The sequence below is a fragment of the Bactrocera dorsalis genome, unplaced genomic scaffold, assembly GCF_023373825.1.
Source record: "Bactrocera dorsalis isolate Fly_Bdor unplaced genomic scaffold, ASM2337382v1 BdCtg045, whole genome shotgun sequence".
Taxonomy (NCBI): Eukaryota; Metazoa; Arthropoda; class Insecta; order Diptera; family Tephritidae; genus Bactrocera; species Bactrocera dorsalis.
In genome coordinates, this window is record NW_026038096.1 from 1,902 (window position 1) to 19,968 (window position 18,067).

The following is an 18,067-nucleotide window of genomic DNA, read 5'->3' on the forward strand; positions in this document are numbered from 1 at the left end:
TTTTTGTGTCCTTGCAACAGGGGCGGTTGTCCTTTTGTGCGTCGCCGCTGTCCGCGTAGCATTTGCATAAAGCAAAAACAACAATTGATCATATTCATATGTGTCTGTATAGATATGACACTTTCGTCCAGCTGTGCGTGCTTGCTGCCTGCCGGTCTTAATCCTACCGCAGGACATTGTCCGACTAAATTATTCAAAACAAATTTTCCGCTTGATTGCCACTTTGACATTTGTCCATCGTATCAATAATATTTCGTTGCTGATTTCTACACTTTACCCATATTACTAGACATATGCGCGCATGCGCCTGCTTCGCCGTCATGTCCTTATACCCTAACGCCGTCTAGAAGTTCATTTGCTCACCTTCTCGACTTCATTAATGTTCGCTGCATATGTGCCTTTGCTTAGCAGCTACCAAAGTAGCCTTTGGCCAGAACCGGTTTCTAGCTTCTAGCGTAGCTTTTGTGGGAAGTGACCCTCGCGCCGTAGCACATTGATAAGACAGTGCAATGGAAACCCTTTTCTTAATGTTTTACGTGTGAGATATTATGTACATATGTATCTCTGACGGCATACATATGTGTCCTTTTACAGCGCCAGCGTCAGCTCGAAAGGACATTCCAGCGCGTTTTATGTGTACACTTCGTTTGATCACTGTTATTGTTGTTGATTATTCTCCTGGCGATTGGACTTAATTTATGCGTTGAGAAATTTCGTGTGATTGTCTTGTCTTTCTTGCCTTGTCTATCCATGCCGTGTCTAGTCCGAACCGGTTTGACCGGTCCAGCTTGAGTTGGTGACCATGTTTAATATGCCAGTATATGTGCCTTGTGCATCGAATATCGCGATTTCGGGTTGGTTGATTTGACAATATGTATGTTCGGTATGCGTGTTTGTTGACACCAAATTGTCATGCATATGACTAAACATAGTGTGAGAACTTTTCTGCGATCTTTGTAATTTTATACATGCTCATCTCCTGCGGATCTGCGCTGCTCGAAGGCCAAATACTTGCCTAATTGACCGACTTATCAACTTGAGTGTGTGCTTCTTGTTTGTGTTTCGTGGTTGATTAACTAGCAGCGTCTCGCGACTCTGTTTATCCATTCTAAATGAAATCTTAACATTCAACTAAGCCACATTACTGAGAACGGTATGGATATCGTTAAATACAAAAACTATAGCTCGAGGTGTACTACAGCTTAGAATCTTGGACACTTAAGGGAGTATTCCACTTGTACTAAGTGTTGAGTTCCCAAAAATATAGTCTTGCAGAATATTTTCGGAAGTTTTTTTCAAACCCTCAAATTCATTTTAAACCTGCTTTCTATGTGGCTAACTTTTTCAAGCTAAGAAGTATTTAGAAAAACTAATATTATCTTCGACTTTTTTATAGACTCGATCATCCTCTAATTGGTTTTTATTACATCCAAAGCTGGAGTCTCTTACACTTTTTACAAGTCGACTCCGACTTGAAGCCTCAAAATCAGGTTCTTGTTAACTTTTACTCATTGGAAAGACCTAGGCTTTACTTTTTTCAGCTTCCTGCAGTAGACTTCGTATCGAATAACATTTCAACAGCTCATTGGGAATGGATACTTAGATTTGTCTTCGGCCATTCTCAGACTCTGAAGCTAACATATTTCACAATTTTTTATTATACTGACAGAGGGTCGAAATTGCCAAAAGCTTCAATACGAAAGCACCGATATGGATGATACATATGTATGTGAAAATTATAATACTACTACAACTTCCCCACTCTTTTCAACAAGCTTTAGTTAGCCTCAAGACTCCAACAAACGATTGGATGCTGATGCCTAATGAGCTCGGATTCAGGACTTTCAAAGAGCATACTCTTATGATATTTTTCAAGCACTAATCTGTAAGAAAGTGTGACGAGTTCTTTTGACTGAGTTCTGAAAAATACTCAATTTATTGAAAAAACACTTCCTACATTTGATGAATAGACTAAACAGTGACTTATAAGACTTTAGAATTGAGACCGCAGTTGATAGCAGTTAAAACAGATCTTATATGTTATACCATCTTTCTCTGTTTAACATATGATCCTATAAATGAAAATAACTTCAGATATTTGATACCATTAAAAGAAGTGTCGCACCTTTGTTCTAAGTAAATGTTTCAATCCTAACTTCGAAGTTGTAGATGGTTCCTTCTTAATCCTGTGATCAGTATTAATTAAAATTAAAATTTTAGGTAGTAAATCTAACCGAATGTGTAATTCAAAACTGTCTTCTCTCGGTGAACAGTGAACACACCTTATTTATTGGTTCGGAGGCCGCCTAGAGGCAGAGTAGTTCCCCAAACAGAGGTGTATTTTTAAATAAAACGGAGCAGGATATATATCCAAGCAATCAGTATCAATTCGGCAGCTTTCTATAGAACTGATTAGAACTTAAAGAAGTAAAGAAGGTAAAATAATGGAAATCGTCGAGTCCGACTACCAAGTAAGGACTATTTTCATTTCCCAGAAGCTAAACAATACACATAAGGCTGAATGCCAAAAGAAGATAGAAGTATGGGTGCCACACGAGTTAACGAACGAATAACTTTTTGATCAAATTTCCATCTGCGAATCGCTGCTGAGTCCCAACAAAATGGATCCTATTTCTAAAGCGTTTGGTTAATACTGATAATCAGGCTCTGATGTTTCAGGCTACCTGGCGCGGAACCGGCAATTCAAGTAAGAAGCTAGGCCGATGTTGTATAAGTGCTTCTTCAGCTTGCTGTGCCCAGAGAGAGTTTAGTGCGTGGTCCTGCGACTCCTGCACCGATTCCCACCCACGTTTTCGAGTTGTCAGTTTACCACTAGAATGTACTATCCCTAAGCAGTAGCTCGAGAATGGAATCATTCCATTCTGCCTTGCTGTCAAGGGTAACCTTCTTGGTGAAGTTAACCCTTTTGGTAATGCAGTCCCTTGGGAGAAGGGCCAATGGTATTGTAACTCTTCCATCCGCTTTGTTGGAGAATACCACGCCCTTTTTCTATCATTTATAGCAGTGTGTGCTTGGCTGCCAGACCAGATGATATAGTGTGAGCTCAAGCATGGATGACAGCATCTAGTGAAAACAGTCGTAATCAAATCGTGGGGAACTGGCGTAAAATGTGATCTAGCCAGGATTGACAGAAAGTAAGTTTTTTTTATATATTTGGTGGGACTGGCATAGAATAATCTTCTACGACCAAACTCTTAATTTGGACCTCTACAATAATAATTGGACCGTCTGAATTTAGCAATCGCACAGAAGTGTCCAACTATGGGAATGGGAGATAACACCAGTTCACACACAACGATAGTGACTCGCCATAATCTTCGAGAGCTTGGTGAGCAGATTCTTATACATCCACCATCTTATAGTCCAGCCAAATGATTACTGTAAGTTCCCGCCTAATGTGAATGATTTTGGTGGTGAAAAATTTGCCTCAAGAGATGCCTGTGAAAAGGGATGCCTGTGAATAGGGACGAGGGCTTCCATGACCTTGATATTAGGAAATTACCTTCACATGGATATGGGATCATTCTAAATTGCAAAATAAAACCGACCAGTATCTTCATCGCAGATAAAAGTTGAACCCACCACTTTCCACATAACATTCCCGATCATTACATGTTTTTTCATTTAATTTATTTCGATTAAAAAATTCTATAAGCACTTAAATTAAAATTTCATACAATCCATATAATGTTTCGAACAAAGGATGATTTAAATAAAGTGTAACCTATGATGAAAATGAAAATAAGTGTTATTATGCACATACCGCACACAACGCGCGAACATCGCGTACGGTTCTAGACCACAATATAGTAAGTCAAAGTGGACTACCAAAAATCGACTCTATCCGTGAGCTAAGCTCAACTCACACAACGGCACGTTTAAACCCATCTACTGCTGGTATTGCTGATGATACTGTGGCTGTTGCTGATGATATTGCTGCGAAGGCTTCAGCGCATAATCCTGCGATTTGTGAGTTTGACGCACCAATGGCTGCGGAGCAGGCGTGGGTATTTTGACAACAATATCGGTGGGCTCACGAATAACTTCGGCCTTGAAACCTTCTTTAGGATCGGCTGTGTATTTAACGGTACGTATGAAACCATCCGAATCGACCACGGAATAGCTGCCTTTGATCACCGAACCGTCGCGTATTTCCTTGCGGTTTTGATAGTTGGTGAATTCATCGTCTTTAACGTCGAAACCGAATTGGTAGGAAGAGTTTTGCTGTAAGACGAAAAGAAAAGAAAAAAATGTTATCATTAAATCTTTGCATAAATTGAAAGCACCAAAAACATGGACAAATAAATATAGACCATATTGCGATATGTTAATTTCTGCTTAATGACCCAAAAAACGCACCGTCGGCTGTCGCCTAATGGGCGCATGCGCTTGCACATAATTAATGTGTAGGCTGTGGAGTTTGCACGCGCTGTGCGTGCACCGTTTCAAAAGTGTCCCAGTCTGGTGGAATTGAGAAATCGGCGCGTACCCACCCAACGTTGGATTGCATCATTAGACGCACAAAGCGCATGCGCCACAACAACACACACGCGCGCACATACCGTATTGCATTTGCATTGCACGCTGAACTGGGCTAACGGTAACAACGTGGGCCTGCAGCATTCACCGACAACGCCACCGTCACTGCGGGGCTAGCTGCAATGCTCGCCACACCGGCTGGCTGGTCGAGTGTAAGATTGGCTGGCGAGCACACTGCTGCCACCCGCCACCCCCCGCTACGTGCACACGGCTGGGTGCTATGGATTACCCGTGCGCACAGTTAGACAGTGCGATGTGGCGCGAATACATACAAATGTTGCGTACGATTTCAAAACGCCAGTCTCATTTTATATGTACGTTCACTAGTGAAAGTGTTGTAACGGTAACAATATCGAGATGCCGCGCACATACTCCGGCCGCCGGCGGTGCAATATAATTTTCAGCAACACTACGAATATTCGTACGAGTTACGCAAGTAGATTGGTATTTATTGCAAGAGTCACGAGGTGACGCTGCCACAGCTGCATACCAATCATCTGCGCATGCGCGCTTAATATTTTTGCCTACTGGAGAGCGCAAGCATATTTTGTCTTTCTTTTGCGCTAATAATTCAGCTAGTTATAATATTTGGTCGAGATTTGATTATAATTACTGGTATGTTAATTGCTGGAGGAAGCTATACAGACTTCGGAATGTTTAACAAGTTTTACGAGCAGCATTTTGGCTTAGAATGGCAATTTATCAGTCAGATCCTAATTTATTTTATAACTTTGTAAATATTGCTTCGACTAAGACTCATCACTATCGTATTAGAATTCACTGCGGCTTTAGACATTCTCATGACGTTTACTGATTCAACCAAATCGGTCTCTTCATTTTATTTTTTAACGCGCAGGGAAGAGGTCTTGTCCACGGATTTTAGAACAATTAAGAAAACCAAAAGCAATATCGATCGGTGATAGATTATTTTTTTGCATAAAAATCGCATAGTGAAATCAAGGAACGCTTTGATCCTGTATATGATGACTTTCCTCCTTCGGTGGCGCCTGCCAAAAAAATGTTTATTGAATGTCAAACTCATCACAAGTCGATTTTCGATGAGTCACTCTCAGGTGATACGAAATCGACTATCATAGACGATGACGTGATAAAAGTCACGTTCCCACCACAGTCGGATCTACGTAACCGGAGCAGACCCGGACTTTTATCCGGCCAAGAACTTTTAACTCGGCAGAATTCCACTACAGCACGTGATAAAAGTCCATGATCCCGTATTGCCTGCGTCACTTTTTGATTATTGACAAAGTATGAATCAACCGCACATCAGTAATCAAAGATTTCGAAGAAGACAAAGACTGACGATCGGTCGCAAGGAATTGGCCAATGCTTTCTGGGTATTCTCTGCATCCACTAACTGTAGGAGAGCCAAACGGTTACATGGCTTAACTATTCGATACTGTTTCTTTTTCTAGGAAGAAGATGGAGATTGCAAGTTTAGCTAGGTCCTTTTCCACTTGGCCTTTCTAAAGGGGTGGACGTCTTCCTCTTCCACTACTTTCCCCCAGCGGGTACTGCGTCGAAAACGTATTTTTCAGACGACGGAGTTGAATCATCGCTGGGTCAATTATTTTGAGCTAAAAGAAAGCAATGTTGATAAAGAAATCGACCTCTTTCCAAATACTTATTGAACCACCCTTATAGTCACCCATTGAAGTCGCTCGTCTGTGGCCGTCACCAACGAAGCGCTTAAATATCAACAACAGTTTACCACAAGTTTCCACTTTAAATTTAATATTTTTTATTTTTACAAAAACGTAAAATGTTCACTAAATTGTTTTGAGTCTCCTTGAATTGGCATTGAGTAGTAGTAGTTAATTACATACAAATTTTATTACAAACAAAAAACGAAACGGTATGCATCCGCGCGTTTACACACCAGCAATTGTCGGCGCTTTGCAAAGAGTGCGCATAAATCTTGGCCTGTGTTGCAAGTTCGCGATGCCACAACAGCGCACACCCACAATCTCTGATTGCGGCAGAACAAGCATGAAAATACAATGCCAGCGCCGGGTTCAGAACGCCCCGCAGTCAATTACAACGGAGCTATAAATAAGCCAAGAAAGGTCAAATTGGCGTGTTGGAACGCCAACGCCATTTATATATGTATATACATGCATATGTATACACCAATACATGGACATACAAGCACAGATACAGAGATAATGCATATAATAATGAAAAGATCTGGCCCATTGCATTAACTGATACGATGTTTTATTGGACCAGAAGTGGGTTAAGGTAGTTGCTAAGCCGCTCTCGCACAACACACGCTCACGCTCAATGCATCAGCGCCTAACAATTATCCATTATTGACAATAATACCGTTGACTTTTTACATGTATACCCTGAACAGGGTATTTAAGTGTGTAGCAACCAGCTAAGTCGATTTAATCATCAGTTTTTGAGATATCGGTTTGAAATTTGGCAAACTCCAATTTCATTTGTGGAATCGCCGTTAACGGATAACTATAGGTTATGGCTATCATTTTGACTGACCGAATAAACTTAAGTCCTGGGATGAAAAACTTTTTTATTTGTTAACGTGCCTTCTCAAAATTTGGCATAAATTATTGTCGAAGGCAAGCCTACAGTCCGAACATATTATACAGATCGAACCCCTAACTATCATACAAACTGACCGATCAAAATCAAGAAGAAGATCTTTTTTATGATGCTTTTAGGCTTTTGGAAAAACGACCATGTAGGGTATTATAGCATCCGCTCCATCGAAGTTAACTTTTTTCTTTTACTTTTTTATTCATTTTTAACTCTTTTTTGTCTTTTTCTTTCTACACCGTCTTGGGTTTGGCCGGAGAATGGCCAGAATGCCCACTACCATACATACATACACCTTTTAATAGTAAAAATAACTTCAACAGACCATACAACAACAAGAGCGACAAAAAAATTCGACAGCATTACAGCAGGAATTCAAAGGAACGGAACTTCGAATGTTTGGCGTGCTGGATTTAGAATGTCTAGCGCTTGGTGTTGTGCAAAGCAGCAGCAATGTTGTCAAGCAAGTTTCGATTTCAACCCAAAAATAATTGAATTTAAAGCACGTTGGCAAAAATGAAGCACTAAAGAAAAACAACGACAACAAAAAGCAAAACAAAATGAATGAAATCATTTACTGTCATATACTACATGACAACAACAATTGCTTTTTAACGAGTAAAAGGAGGCTAATTGTGATTTACCGTTGTAGGCGATGTATTGCTGCGATATCAGAATGCACATACATACAAACTGCTGCACCAGACATCAAGTATACAAACATAGATATGTCTGCGAAACTATTAAGGCGTTGAGAGCAATGACTGTTTAAAATTCTAACTTATTATGTTTTAATTATAGCTCCAACGGTAGTAATGCAATCGTCAAAAGTCGTAAAGCAAATTAACCAGAGTTTTAATTAAATAGCATAACAGTAAAAAATGGAAAACAAAAACGTGATTGATTTGGGTTAATTATGAGCTGTTGACTGCCATGCCGGTAGCGGTTTGAGTTTATGGACGTATATACTATATGTCCGCATTCTTAAGTAATCCGGGTTAGAATTATTAATTTATATTTACAACGTAAATTATTTATTTATGCCACTTTTATTTATTTTTTTGCGTTAGAACCATTTTTCATACTGAACATCTGATCTGATCTGGTGATCTGTAAAAGACATCATTTTCTGATATTTTTCTAACCGGTTTATGTGTTTCAAGAGGAGGTAAACGAAAACTTAATATTTCTTAAATGGATTAGGTTAGGTTGGATGTATGATCGAAGTTTGCTCGTGGACTACTATATGTAATCCTTCTGTGATGTCATATAAAAGAAGAACTCCTGTATTCGAACTTATAAAGAGATCTGAGAGCAAAGAGATCACTAAACCTTTTGCCATCTATCTTGGGCCAAAGGGTTTTACGACAGCGCTGGCGCCAGTGGTGGCCCAGTGCTGGTCACACTTCCGCGAAACCCAGCTATCTAGTAGTAAAATACAGGAAGATACGAGAGCACCGATTCCATTCTACCGATAGCAATTCTAAGGTGCCTTTCCTTGCTAGCTCATCAGCTTTGCAATTTCCTGCGATTCCGCTTTGGCCCGGCACCCATACCAGTCTTATCACAAATACACTCGATGCTATTGATAGCGAGGTTAGGCACTCCGCGAGCAACCATGAACGCACTGTGTGAGCTCAAGGCTAGTATCGCCGCTCTGCTATCTGAGTGAATGGTCACTGCTCTGAAGGGGGCTGCACTCTAGAGGTGCAGATCTACTGCTAAGTACCTTAATGACTGCAGGGCTTGGAAGACATTGCAATAGTCAGAAAGTCTAAAGCTAGTTGATAGAGAGCTCCTGACGGTAAACCCATTCACCAACCTTCCCTCAAGGATTCGTAAAGAAGCTCACTGCCACTCTCCTCTAACGACTTCTTTCCCCCCACAGCGCCCTCACCGGTATGTGGGCAGAGAAGGAGCCGCCAAAGTTTAGTTTAGCGACTCCATGATCTAAGTGATCCGGTATGAAGTCAAAGTGTGTGAGGATTTCCGAGATTTCAGATAGGTATTCTTTTAATAATCTAGATTCTGAGTTTGATAGCCACTAGGCATAGACCTTCCGACGATGTCTATCATAAACAATAAAAATTACACATTCATATTACTATATTAAGAAAAGTATACTTCTCAACCATTCTGAAACAACTATTTCAACCCGTTACTACAGTCGTTGTAAATGTGCATTTCCGAAAAAAACTCTAACAGTTAAACATACGTTTTTCATCAGATGCAACTACCTAAGTCATAGCTTTCACACTTCCTGTCTACTGAGTATATTTTCAACATTACACTACTGCAATTCTGGTTCACTTACCAAACGAGATGTTTTGCTAATCTTTGAAAATATTATTGACTGAATTACAACTTTTACTTTTATCAAATTTTTTAAACATACACACACATATACATACATGCATATGTAAATCAATATGTGAGTAATTATAAGTGCTGATTTCCGCATTGGAAACTGAATAATGTGTGTTGCACAAAACAAAGATATCAAACAAACAAGAAAACCGCAAAACCAACCAACCAAGTTGCAACAAGAGTAGGCGCAACGACCAATTCCATTGTCCATATGTATTTCTCAGCAGCTCCATGCCACCGTACAAGTCAAACGAGTCGTATCAATGCAATAGCCAGTTGCATGCCAACTTGAAGTTTGGCGAAATGAGTTAATGACCTTAAACGCTATGCTTTTAAGCAGATGAACGCGCCACACGCAAATGTATGGATGCACGTACATATGTGTGTGTGTATGAATTTTGATGGGATGGCTCATAAATATGAGCAGCTTTTTTCAAAGCAATCTCATTGCCAACGAGCGTTCCAACAACAATTACACATGCGAACAGCTCGGCTATTAGCAAAAAATAAATATCATTCGGTGCCGCCCACCACCCGCAGCTTGTGATTAGTTGATGCATGCACGCACATACATTCATACCCACACATGCTTATGCTTCTGCCGTGGATGCCAGTGCATAATTGAAAAGTGATTAATTCGCCGTTAACGGGCGAGCTACTCGTTTGGGCAATTGCGCATAACGACCAATGGCCAATGCTACTGCACAGTTAACTTCGTTTGAACGCGTGCAGCGGTCGAATGTGCTCAATCCGATGCGCCAGCGTAATGACTATGAAAAAATGTCAGCAGAGAAAATACAATTTATTATTTGGTATAATATAAATTGCGATTTCCAATTTCAACCATTTCGAAAATACTTTTGTGAATTCGGTGTGAAATTTTTGAAAAAAGTTTTGTCACAGTATTTAAAACTTTGTTTTGTCCTATTTAAAAGCTAAATTTGAAAATAAAAACGAAAATTAGTCAAAGTCCGCCTTATGATTTATTAAAAATTAAGTCGCCTTTAATAGTTTTTGAAACAATTTGTTGTACAATATTATCCCGAACTCTTTTCCCGTCAGAATTATATTCAACGATTTGATGTTTACTGTTTAAAAGCGATGATGTTTTTTCTCAAAGAAACGATTTTTTCATAAGAAATATTTTTTTAGATCGAGTTCGATACGAATCCTCGAACCTTAGCATGAAAAATATCATAACAATTTCAATTTCATTTCAGTTAACCAATTTTTGTCAAATTTCCATCGCATCTCAAAAACGTTTATACTAAGGTCGTTATATTAATTTACATTTACACTTTTTCCTTTTTTCCAGATGACTCGTAGGTTTGGGCCGAAATCGAGAAAAACCCTTAAAACTTCAGGAGAGTATTTTCTTCCTTTTCCGACCTCCGTTCACCGTAAATATTTTTTTACTTTCAATTTTGTTACTTTTTCATTCTTTTCCAACGGGTTTCATCCTACTGTGATTTGTTACCAAAATTATCGACTCTGGTCTAAATTGAATCGAAACGAGTGATAAATCAAGCTTGACTATAAAAATTAGTTTTTTATGGTTAAAATTTTTCCTATATTTTTTAAATATGAAAGTGACCATTTAGGCTTAGACAAAGGAAGAGATGTAGCAATATGTAATCAAACCCCGAATATGCTAAAAAATTGTACTCATTGTGCGAAGATTGTCTGCAGATGTAATCTAATGTATTGGCGAAACTTCTATACTACTATTCTAAAACAACTTGTTGTTGTTACAGCGGGGAAGCAAGTTTTTATGATATAGTACATTCAATGTTTGAACTCAGCAAAGTCTAACTTCAGTCACATATTTTTTAAAAGTTCAGCATAAAAATGGCTAGAGCCTGATATTTTCAAAAAATAACTATAGATAGCTTTAGGTTTTATTAAGTTTCTGTAAAAAATATGGAACCAAGCGCTATTTTCATCGTATTTTTCTATCGAATCATATAGTCTCTACCATAAGACTTACTAGTGAAAGACCAAAGCAAACGACTTCAACTCACAAAACTCAAAAATTGGAATTCATAGACAGACATAAATATTGTAGTCCCACATCTAGGGTGTTCAACAATATTCCTCTAACAAAACTCTCTTTGAATTTGAAAGCTGTTTATCCATTTTTAAATTTTAATAAGAAAAATTACTCCAATTGAAAAATTTTCACAAAAATCTGAGAAACTCTTCAATTTTAACAAAATTAAAAAAAAAATTTGAAATCTAAAATATACATACATATATAGAAAACTCAGAAATTCTATAATTTCAGAATTAAAAAAAATAAAAATTTTAAATGCAAAATCTTTATAGACATCTCAATCAAAAATCGCCTCGCGACTTGTTAAACTCAATCACACTTTAAATGCTTTAAGTGTCAGAAAAAGCGATTAAAATGCAGCAATTTAAATGCTCATTGCAGCAATTGGTCTGTGATGAATTGGAATTACAGCAATTATTTATGCATATGTTGTTGTTGTTATTGCATTTGTCATTGCTAGTGTCGGTGCTTAAAGACACTTGAAGGTATTGCGCTGATCATATTATGTAACTACACATTTACTCAATGAAATTTAAGCTGCGCTATGTATATAGGTATACATATGTAAGTATTGTATATACTAAAATCTTAATGGATATGTATCTGTATGTATACACAAAGTCAGTCTAAACAAATTTTTTCAGTTTTGGATTTTGCTTTGAAAAGTTTAATTGGCAATTTCGTCGAACATTTTACTTACATCATCGTATTCCTCTTCCTCGGGTTGTTGTTGTGGACGTTGTGCCTGCAATTTAGCCTTTTGTGGCTGATACTGAGGCTGCGAGTGACGTGGTGGACTAACGGCTTGCGGCTGTGGACGGTACTGCTGCGGCTGGTATTGCACCTAAAAGGCAGACAATAAAATTTATGAGTGATTTAGTAAAGGGAGACTCAGGTTTGGCGTTTTTTTACAAGATTTCAGTTTTTAGTTGTATTTTTTTTTGGCACGAAGTTTGCAACATGCAGTTAAAACCGAAGAACCTATGTACATATATAAATCTATATAGATATATGTATAAACGATAAGCCTGACGACCTGATTCGATATAACTATATCCGTCTGTATTTACGCGAACTAGTCTTTAAGTTTTTGAGATATCGATATGGAATTTTTCGTATATTCGTGTCTTCACAAGAAGTTGTTCATTTGTCCGAACTACCGCTATCGGACCATTATAGCATATGACTGCCATAAAAACTGTACGTTCAAAATCAAGTTCTTCTACGGAAAACTGTTTCGTCGAACATTTGTCTTCATGAAATTTGGTTTAGATTATTCTCCAAGGCAACACTATAATCTCAGTACAAATTGTTGAGGTCAGGTTATTATAGCATATAGTTGTCATACAAACTGATCTGTCCAAATCGGGTCCTTTTATGAAAAACTTTTTTATTTGACAAGATATCTTCAACAAATTTTACTTAATTATTATTCAAAGCAACGCTAAAATCTGCGAATATATTGCACGGATCGGACCAGAGCATCATATAGCTCTCATACAAACGGAACGATCAAAATCGAATCCCTTTGTGGAAAACTTTTTTATTTGAAAATATATCTTCTTCGAGAAATTTATCGAGTGATATTTTCCAAGGCAATGATGCGATCACCGAAGAAATTGTTCTGATCAAATTACTATAGCATATAGCTCGCATACAAAGTGACCGATCAAAATTAAGTTATTGAACAAAACTTTCTATTTGTGAAAGGTACTATAGCTTCGGAACAACTAAAGTTAATTTTTTTCTCGGTTTCATTTAATTTTAATTTATTTTTGTTTTGTTTTATTTCATTTTATTTTAGTTTAATTTATTTTAATTTAATTTAATTCAATTTTATTTTATTTTAATTTATTTTATTTTATTTTAATTTATTTCCTTATGATTTAATTTAATTTAATTTTATTTTATTTTATTTTATTTTATTTTATTTCCTTTTAATTTAATTTCATTTTATTTTGTTTTATTTTATAAAATTTTTTTATTTAAATTAATTAATTTTATTTTTTAGTTTCTTTTAATTTTTTATAAATTTGTTATTTAATTTTATTTCATATATAAATTTTGAATGTGTCCTCACCTGTTGCGGCTGATAATCGCGCACCGAAGGCGCTACATAACCGCCAGACTGGTGTTGTTGCTGTTGTTGTGCCTGTATCTGTTCGCGCACGGTATCCTTCAGGCGATACTGGACCTGTTGTCCTTGTCCCACGTACTGTTGTGTTTGCTCGGAATTTTGTTCGTAAATTGGCGTAGCATCGCCGCTTTGTTGTTGATGTTGTTGCTGTTGCAATTGCTGATAGTATTGACGCAGGTAAGCGGGATCAACATTCTGTTGTTGCGCTCGCACTAACACAATCACACCCAAAAGGGCGAGTAAACGCAGTGTAGAACTCATTTTCATTTTGGAAATTTAATTTGATTTTTGAACTGAGCGTTTGCGCGTTGTTCTTCGTTGATAATTCTAATGCACACACTGCCACAACAACAATAATAACAGCAATTATAATGAAAGCACAGAAAAACTCAAAACTTTAGTTGTTATATTTGCACACCCAACCGCTACTCGTTCGTCCTCGTAGGTACCAAAAAAGTATCTGCAACCCGCCGAGCGTCCAAAGCGTCTTTTATATGCGCCCAACAAGCCACGGCAACTTGTCTACTCTTTTTCTGCTTATTTGGTTGCTAGCTTTTTAGCTTTTTGTTGCTTGCTTCTTCTTTTTTTATTTGGGTTTTCGTTTTTCTTTTGCTGTGTTTGTTGCTGCTACAGGCTGCTGACGAGCGCGTGTAGTTGTCGTTAACGATATCTTTGGTATTAGCATTGTGCGCAACCGGCTCCGGTGGCCCACAACACCGTCGCACAATACCATTCGTTTCGGTTAGTTGCGCGCTCGTTTGGTTTTCACTTTCGTTGGGAGCGAGACCGACGCTAATGCTGACGCCAATGGTATACCCCACCGCATGTGACGTCATTGGTGTAAGATCACTTTCGATTGGCTTGGAACGCGATCTCTTGGCGCTCTCGGCTTATGCTTAAATACATTTATGTGTGTATGTGCGTAGAGCTGTTTGTGTGAGCCGCGCTTCGCTGCGAACTGGCTCTTGCGCTCCACTTACATACTTATGCGCAGACGCGCGCTCGCACCTACAACATTTTACCTCGTTCGAGCGCCAACTCGCTCCATTTGCGGTAATTGTGTGGTTGGCGTGGTTTTCTTGCCGATTTTGTAATAGATATTGGATTTGAACTGCATTTTCTGCGCCGCAATTGAGTTTATGCTGTGATGCTCTTTCCACATGCAACATTTTGGCGTCAGCCTAAGTAAGCGTGCGACCGCGAAATCCAAATTGCGGACAATGTTGCTACGTAAAAGGCGCATTTCTATTACAGCGTCGGCATTTTCAAGCGCCGTTCGTTGCCAATGATTTACCGCTACAGCTTTTCATTTCCGAATTCATTATATCATTTTTCATATCTTTACCAGCATTTCCATATTTCTGCTCTTATTGTCTGCTGCTTGTTTGTTGCAAGCCGTGGAAGTTTGTAATAAAGCTAAAAGCTGCATCACATTACATTTTTTGTTTTATTGTTTGGTTTTTCAGCATTCCAGTTTACTGACAAACCAGAGCAACGTGTTTGTCTATCTTTCAAGTCAGCTGTTTTACTTTCAATTGTCTTTTCTATTAATAGTGGTAAGACATATAGTTAGGAGGCGGCTTATACTGCTTTGATATCGTATACCACCAGTAACTCTAAATCGCTCAATTTAATAATGTAGAGATTGTATACCGCTCTATTATTAAAGCTTTGTCGCTACACAGGATATGAACGGATTTGGCTTGCAGATCAGGGTTTCACTAGGCCAAACTAGTAGCCTAATACATAAAGCTAGAAATTCGACCAAACCTACCTATGTGGTGCGGCAGGAGGTTTTTTGGTATAACAGAGATCTAAACAGGTTTAAAATTGCCTACGAGCTGTCAAAGCTTTTCGAAAACCGCTGAAGACTTCTAAGCCATCGACAGCAATTTTTCGGCAGAAGCAACTGTAAGCCTGCGTTCACACATGGACTTTTTTGTCGCCAGACTAGTATTCTTGTTCGTAATAGTTAACACGGCATTATTTTTCATTTTAGAAACCTTTTTATAGACTCATCAGATATTTTCATCGTCCATGCCTCTGCACCACATAGCAGGACGAGAATCATGAGTGACTTGTGGAATTTGGTTTTATTCGTCGAGAGAGGACTTTACTCCTCAATTGCTACTCAATCTGAGGTAGCAGCTGTTGACAAAAGTTATTCTGCGTTGTATTTTGGGGCTGCCGTTGTTATACGTGTTAATGCCGGTTTCAAGATAGACAAAATTATCTACGACTTCGAAGTTATGACTGTCAAGTCAAGTCGCGGGTGCGATGACTGTTTTTTAATGACAAAAGATATCCTTCGCTTTTTTGTCCAAACTGGAGAAAGCACATATAACAGCTCGGTTGTTATGGCTAATGATATCGATATCATCGGCGAACACCAGCAGTTGTTCACTCTGGTAGAAGATTGTACCTTTTCTACAGCTCGAACTATTTTCTCCAGCAGCAGATTGTAAAAGTCGCACGATAGGGAGTCGCCTTGTCTGAAACCTCGTTTGGTATCGAACGGCTCAGAGAGGTCATACCCGATCCTATAGAGCTTTTAGGATTGCTCATAGTCAATAATATAATAAGAATTAACTTATATAAGATACGTAAATGAAGTATTCAAAAATAAGACAATGTGACATGAGAAAAAGACATCGCAGATAGTAAGCGACAAGAGAGTCCGTCAAATACATTTTTTGTCTTCAGCACTCAAAATTTCGATAACCCAACAAAAAGTAATACTATAGTGGTCCAAGGAGAAAACTTCTGTAATTCAAGTGTGTGCTATATGAGATCTTATTGGTTTCTGTGGTCGATGGTGCACGCGCTTGCTGTCATCTTTGATCTGCTCATAATCTTCGCTCGAAGGACGCTAGGTAATCGAGAGCAGTTCTGTTTAAGTTTATCACCAATGTTTGTGGAAATATCAAAATAGAAAAATGCAAAGGAAAAAGAAAACTTATATTTATGTACGAGGTCTGCTGGATAATACTATAACTTTTCGAATGACTACAATCAGCAGAGTCGTTTTATTTTTTGGCTCAGCTTCCTTGAAGTGATATTCGTTCAACATTTTCTCTTCCAATAAATGGAACAAGAAGTTTCCTTGAAATTTCGGGTTTCCAATTTAATCGCGACTCCGAAATCATTGAAAATGTTGCAGAGGTGTTTTGGGGAGTCTAATATATTTCAAACACAAAAAAATTAGATTTTTTGAAACCCGTAAGTGCATGAACCCCTTAAAGACTTTCTCGTTGAATGAACAATACTAACCTCTAAAATTATGATTGATTGATTTAAAGAAAATAAAAAATTAGTTAAGAAGAAAAAAATTAAGAAAAAATAAATTAATTTATAAAAATTTTTTGCAGACGCGATTTTGTAACTCCAGCCACAGTGCGAAATTTAAAAATTCATTAACTGATCAAAATGCCCTCGTGTTTGTGTTGGTTGAAAAACTAATCTTGTAAGCGATTTCAGTATATTTTTCATGCCTCATCTTATTAAATTCATACGCCATTCAGCATTGTTTATTTTCTTCTTTTTTCCGCAAGTCATTGCTGCTTTAAATGCCAAATGATGAATAGGCATACCGAGGGGCTGGTGACTCCGCCAATTTGGTTAGTGCAATCGCTCTTCGTCATGAAAGATATTGAGAGCAAGGGCGTTAATAAAATACAAATTAAAAAGTACTTTATTCAGTATTATGCACTTTTAAGTAAGTAGACGATTGCCTCTTCGTGTCCACATATGTATGTATGTATATATGTATGTATGTACGATATGTAAGTACTATTAAATTAGATACAAAAATGGTTGTATGTGAATCTCAAAGCTGATTACAACAGTGCAAATAAACACAACAAGTACTTACACGACACTAATATGCAAGAGATTTATTGAAGTGCACAATGACTTTTGGTGACTATCATTGCATCCTAAAAACCACATTAAACCACTAAGCAATACGAATTCAAGCAATGAACCCACTATCTACAGAAAGTGGTTGATATGTCTGTGTTAATATGTTTGCACTATAAACACCCCTATAGGGAAGTTTTGCTTTGCCTGCCAGGTGTGTATTTTTTGTAATTGAAAAAAGTCAGAAGTCTTTCTTTTACCTCTCTTAATTACTAAAAGGTCCCACACTGATTTGTTGCCATATTGAAAATAATATAAAAACTACCCCAAACAAAAAACATTAACTTCGGCTGCATCAAAGCTATGATATCCTTCACAGACACATTTCATATAGCATATAAGGGTATGAATTGAATTTGATGGGTCAATCTGCTTGGTAGATATATGCTATAGTGGTCCGGTATCGACAATTCCGACATGTGAGCAGTTTCTTGAAGATAAAAGAAGTGCAAATT

At 37.9% G+C, this 18,067-nt stretch overlaps 1 protein-coding gene across 1 annotated transcript; it reads right to left on the reverse strand.

Annotated features, from left to right (window-relative positions):
- Window positions 1-3,629: 3,629 nt before the first annotated feature.
- Window positions 3,630-14,162, reverse strand: LOC105223941 (putative mediator of RNA polymerase II transcription subunit 26). The gene is made up of 3 exons (XM_011201848.4): window positions 13,638-14,162; window positions 12,258-12,401; window positions 3,630-4,245 (listed from the first exon to the last, which is right to left on the reverse strand). The coding sequence occupies exons 1-3, from the start codon at window positions 13,959-13,961 to the stop codon at window positions 3,910-3,912; spliced, it is 804 nt and encodes a 267-aa protein (XP_011200150.1). The 5' UTR covers window positions 13,962-14,162; the 3' UTR covers window positions 3,630-3,909.
- Between the last annotated feature and the right edge of the window lie 3,905 nt (window positions 14,163-18,067).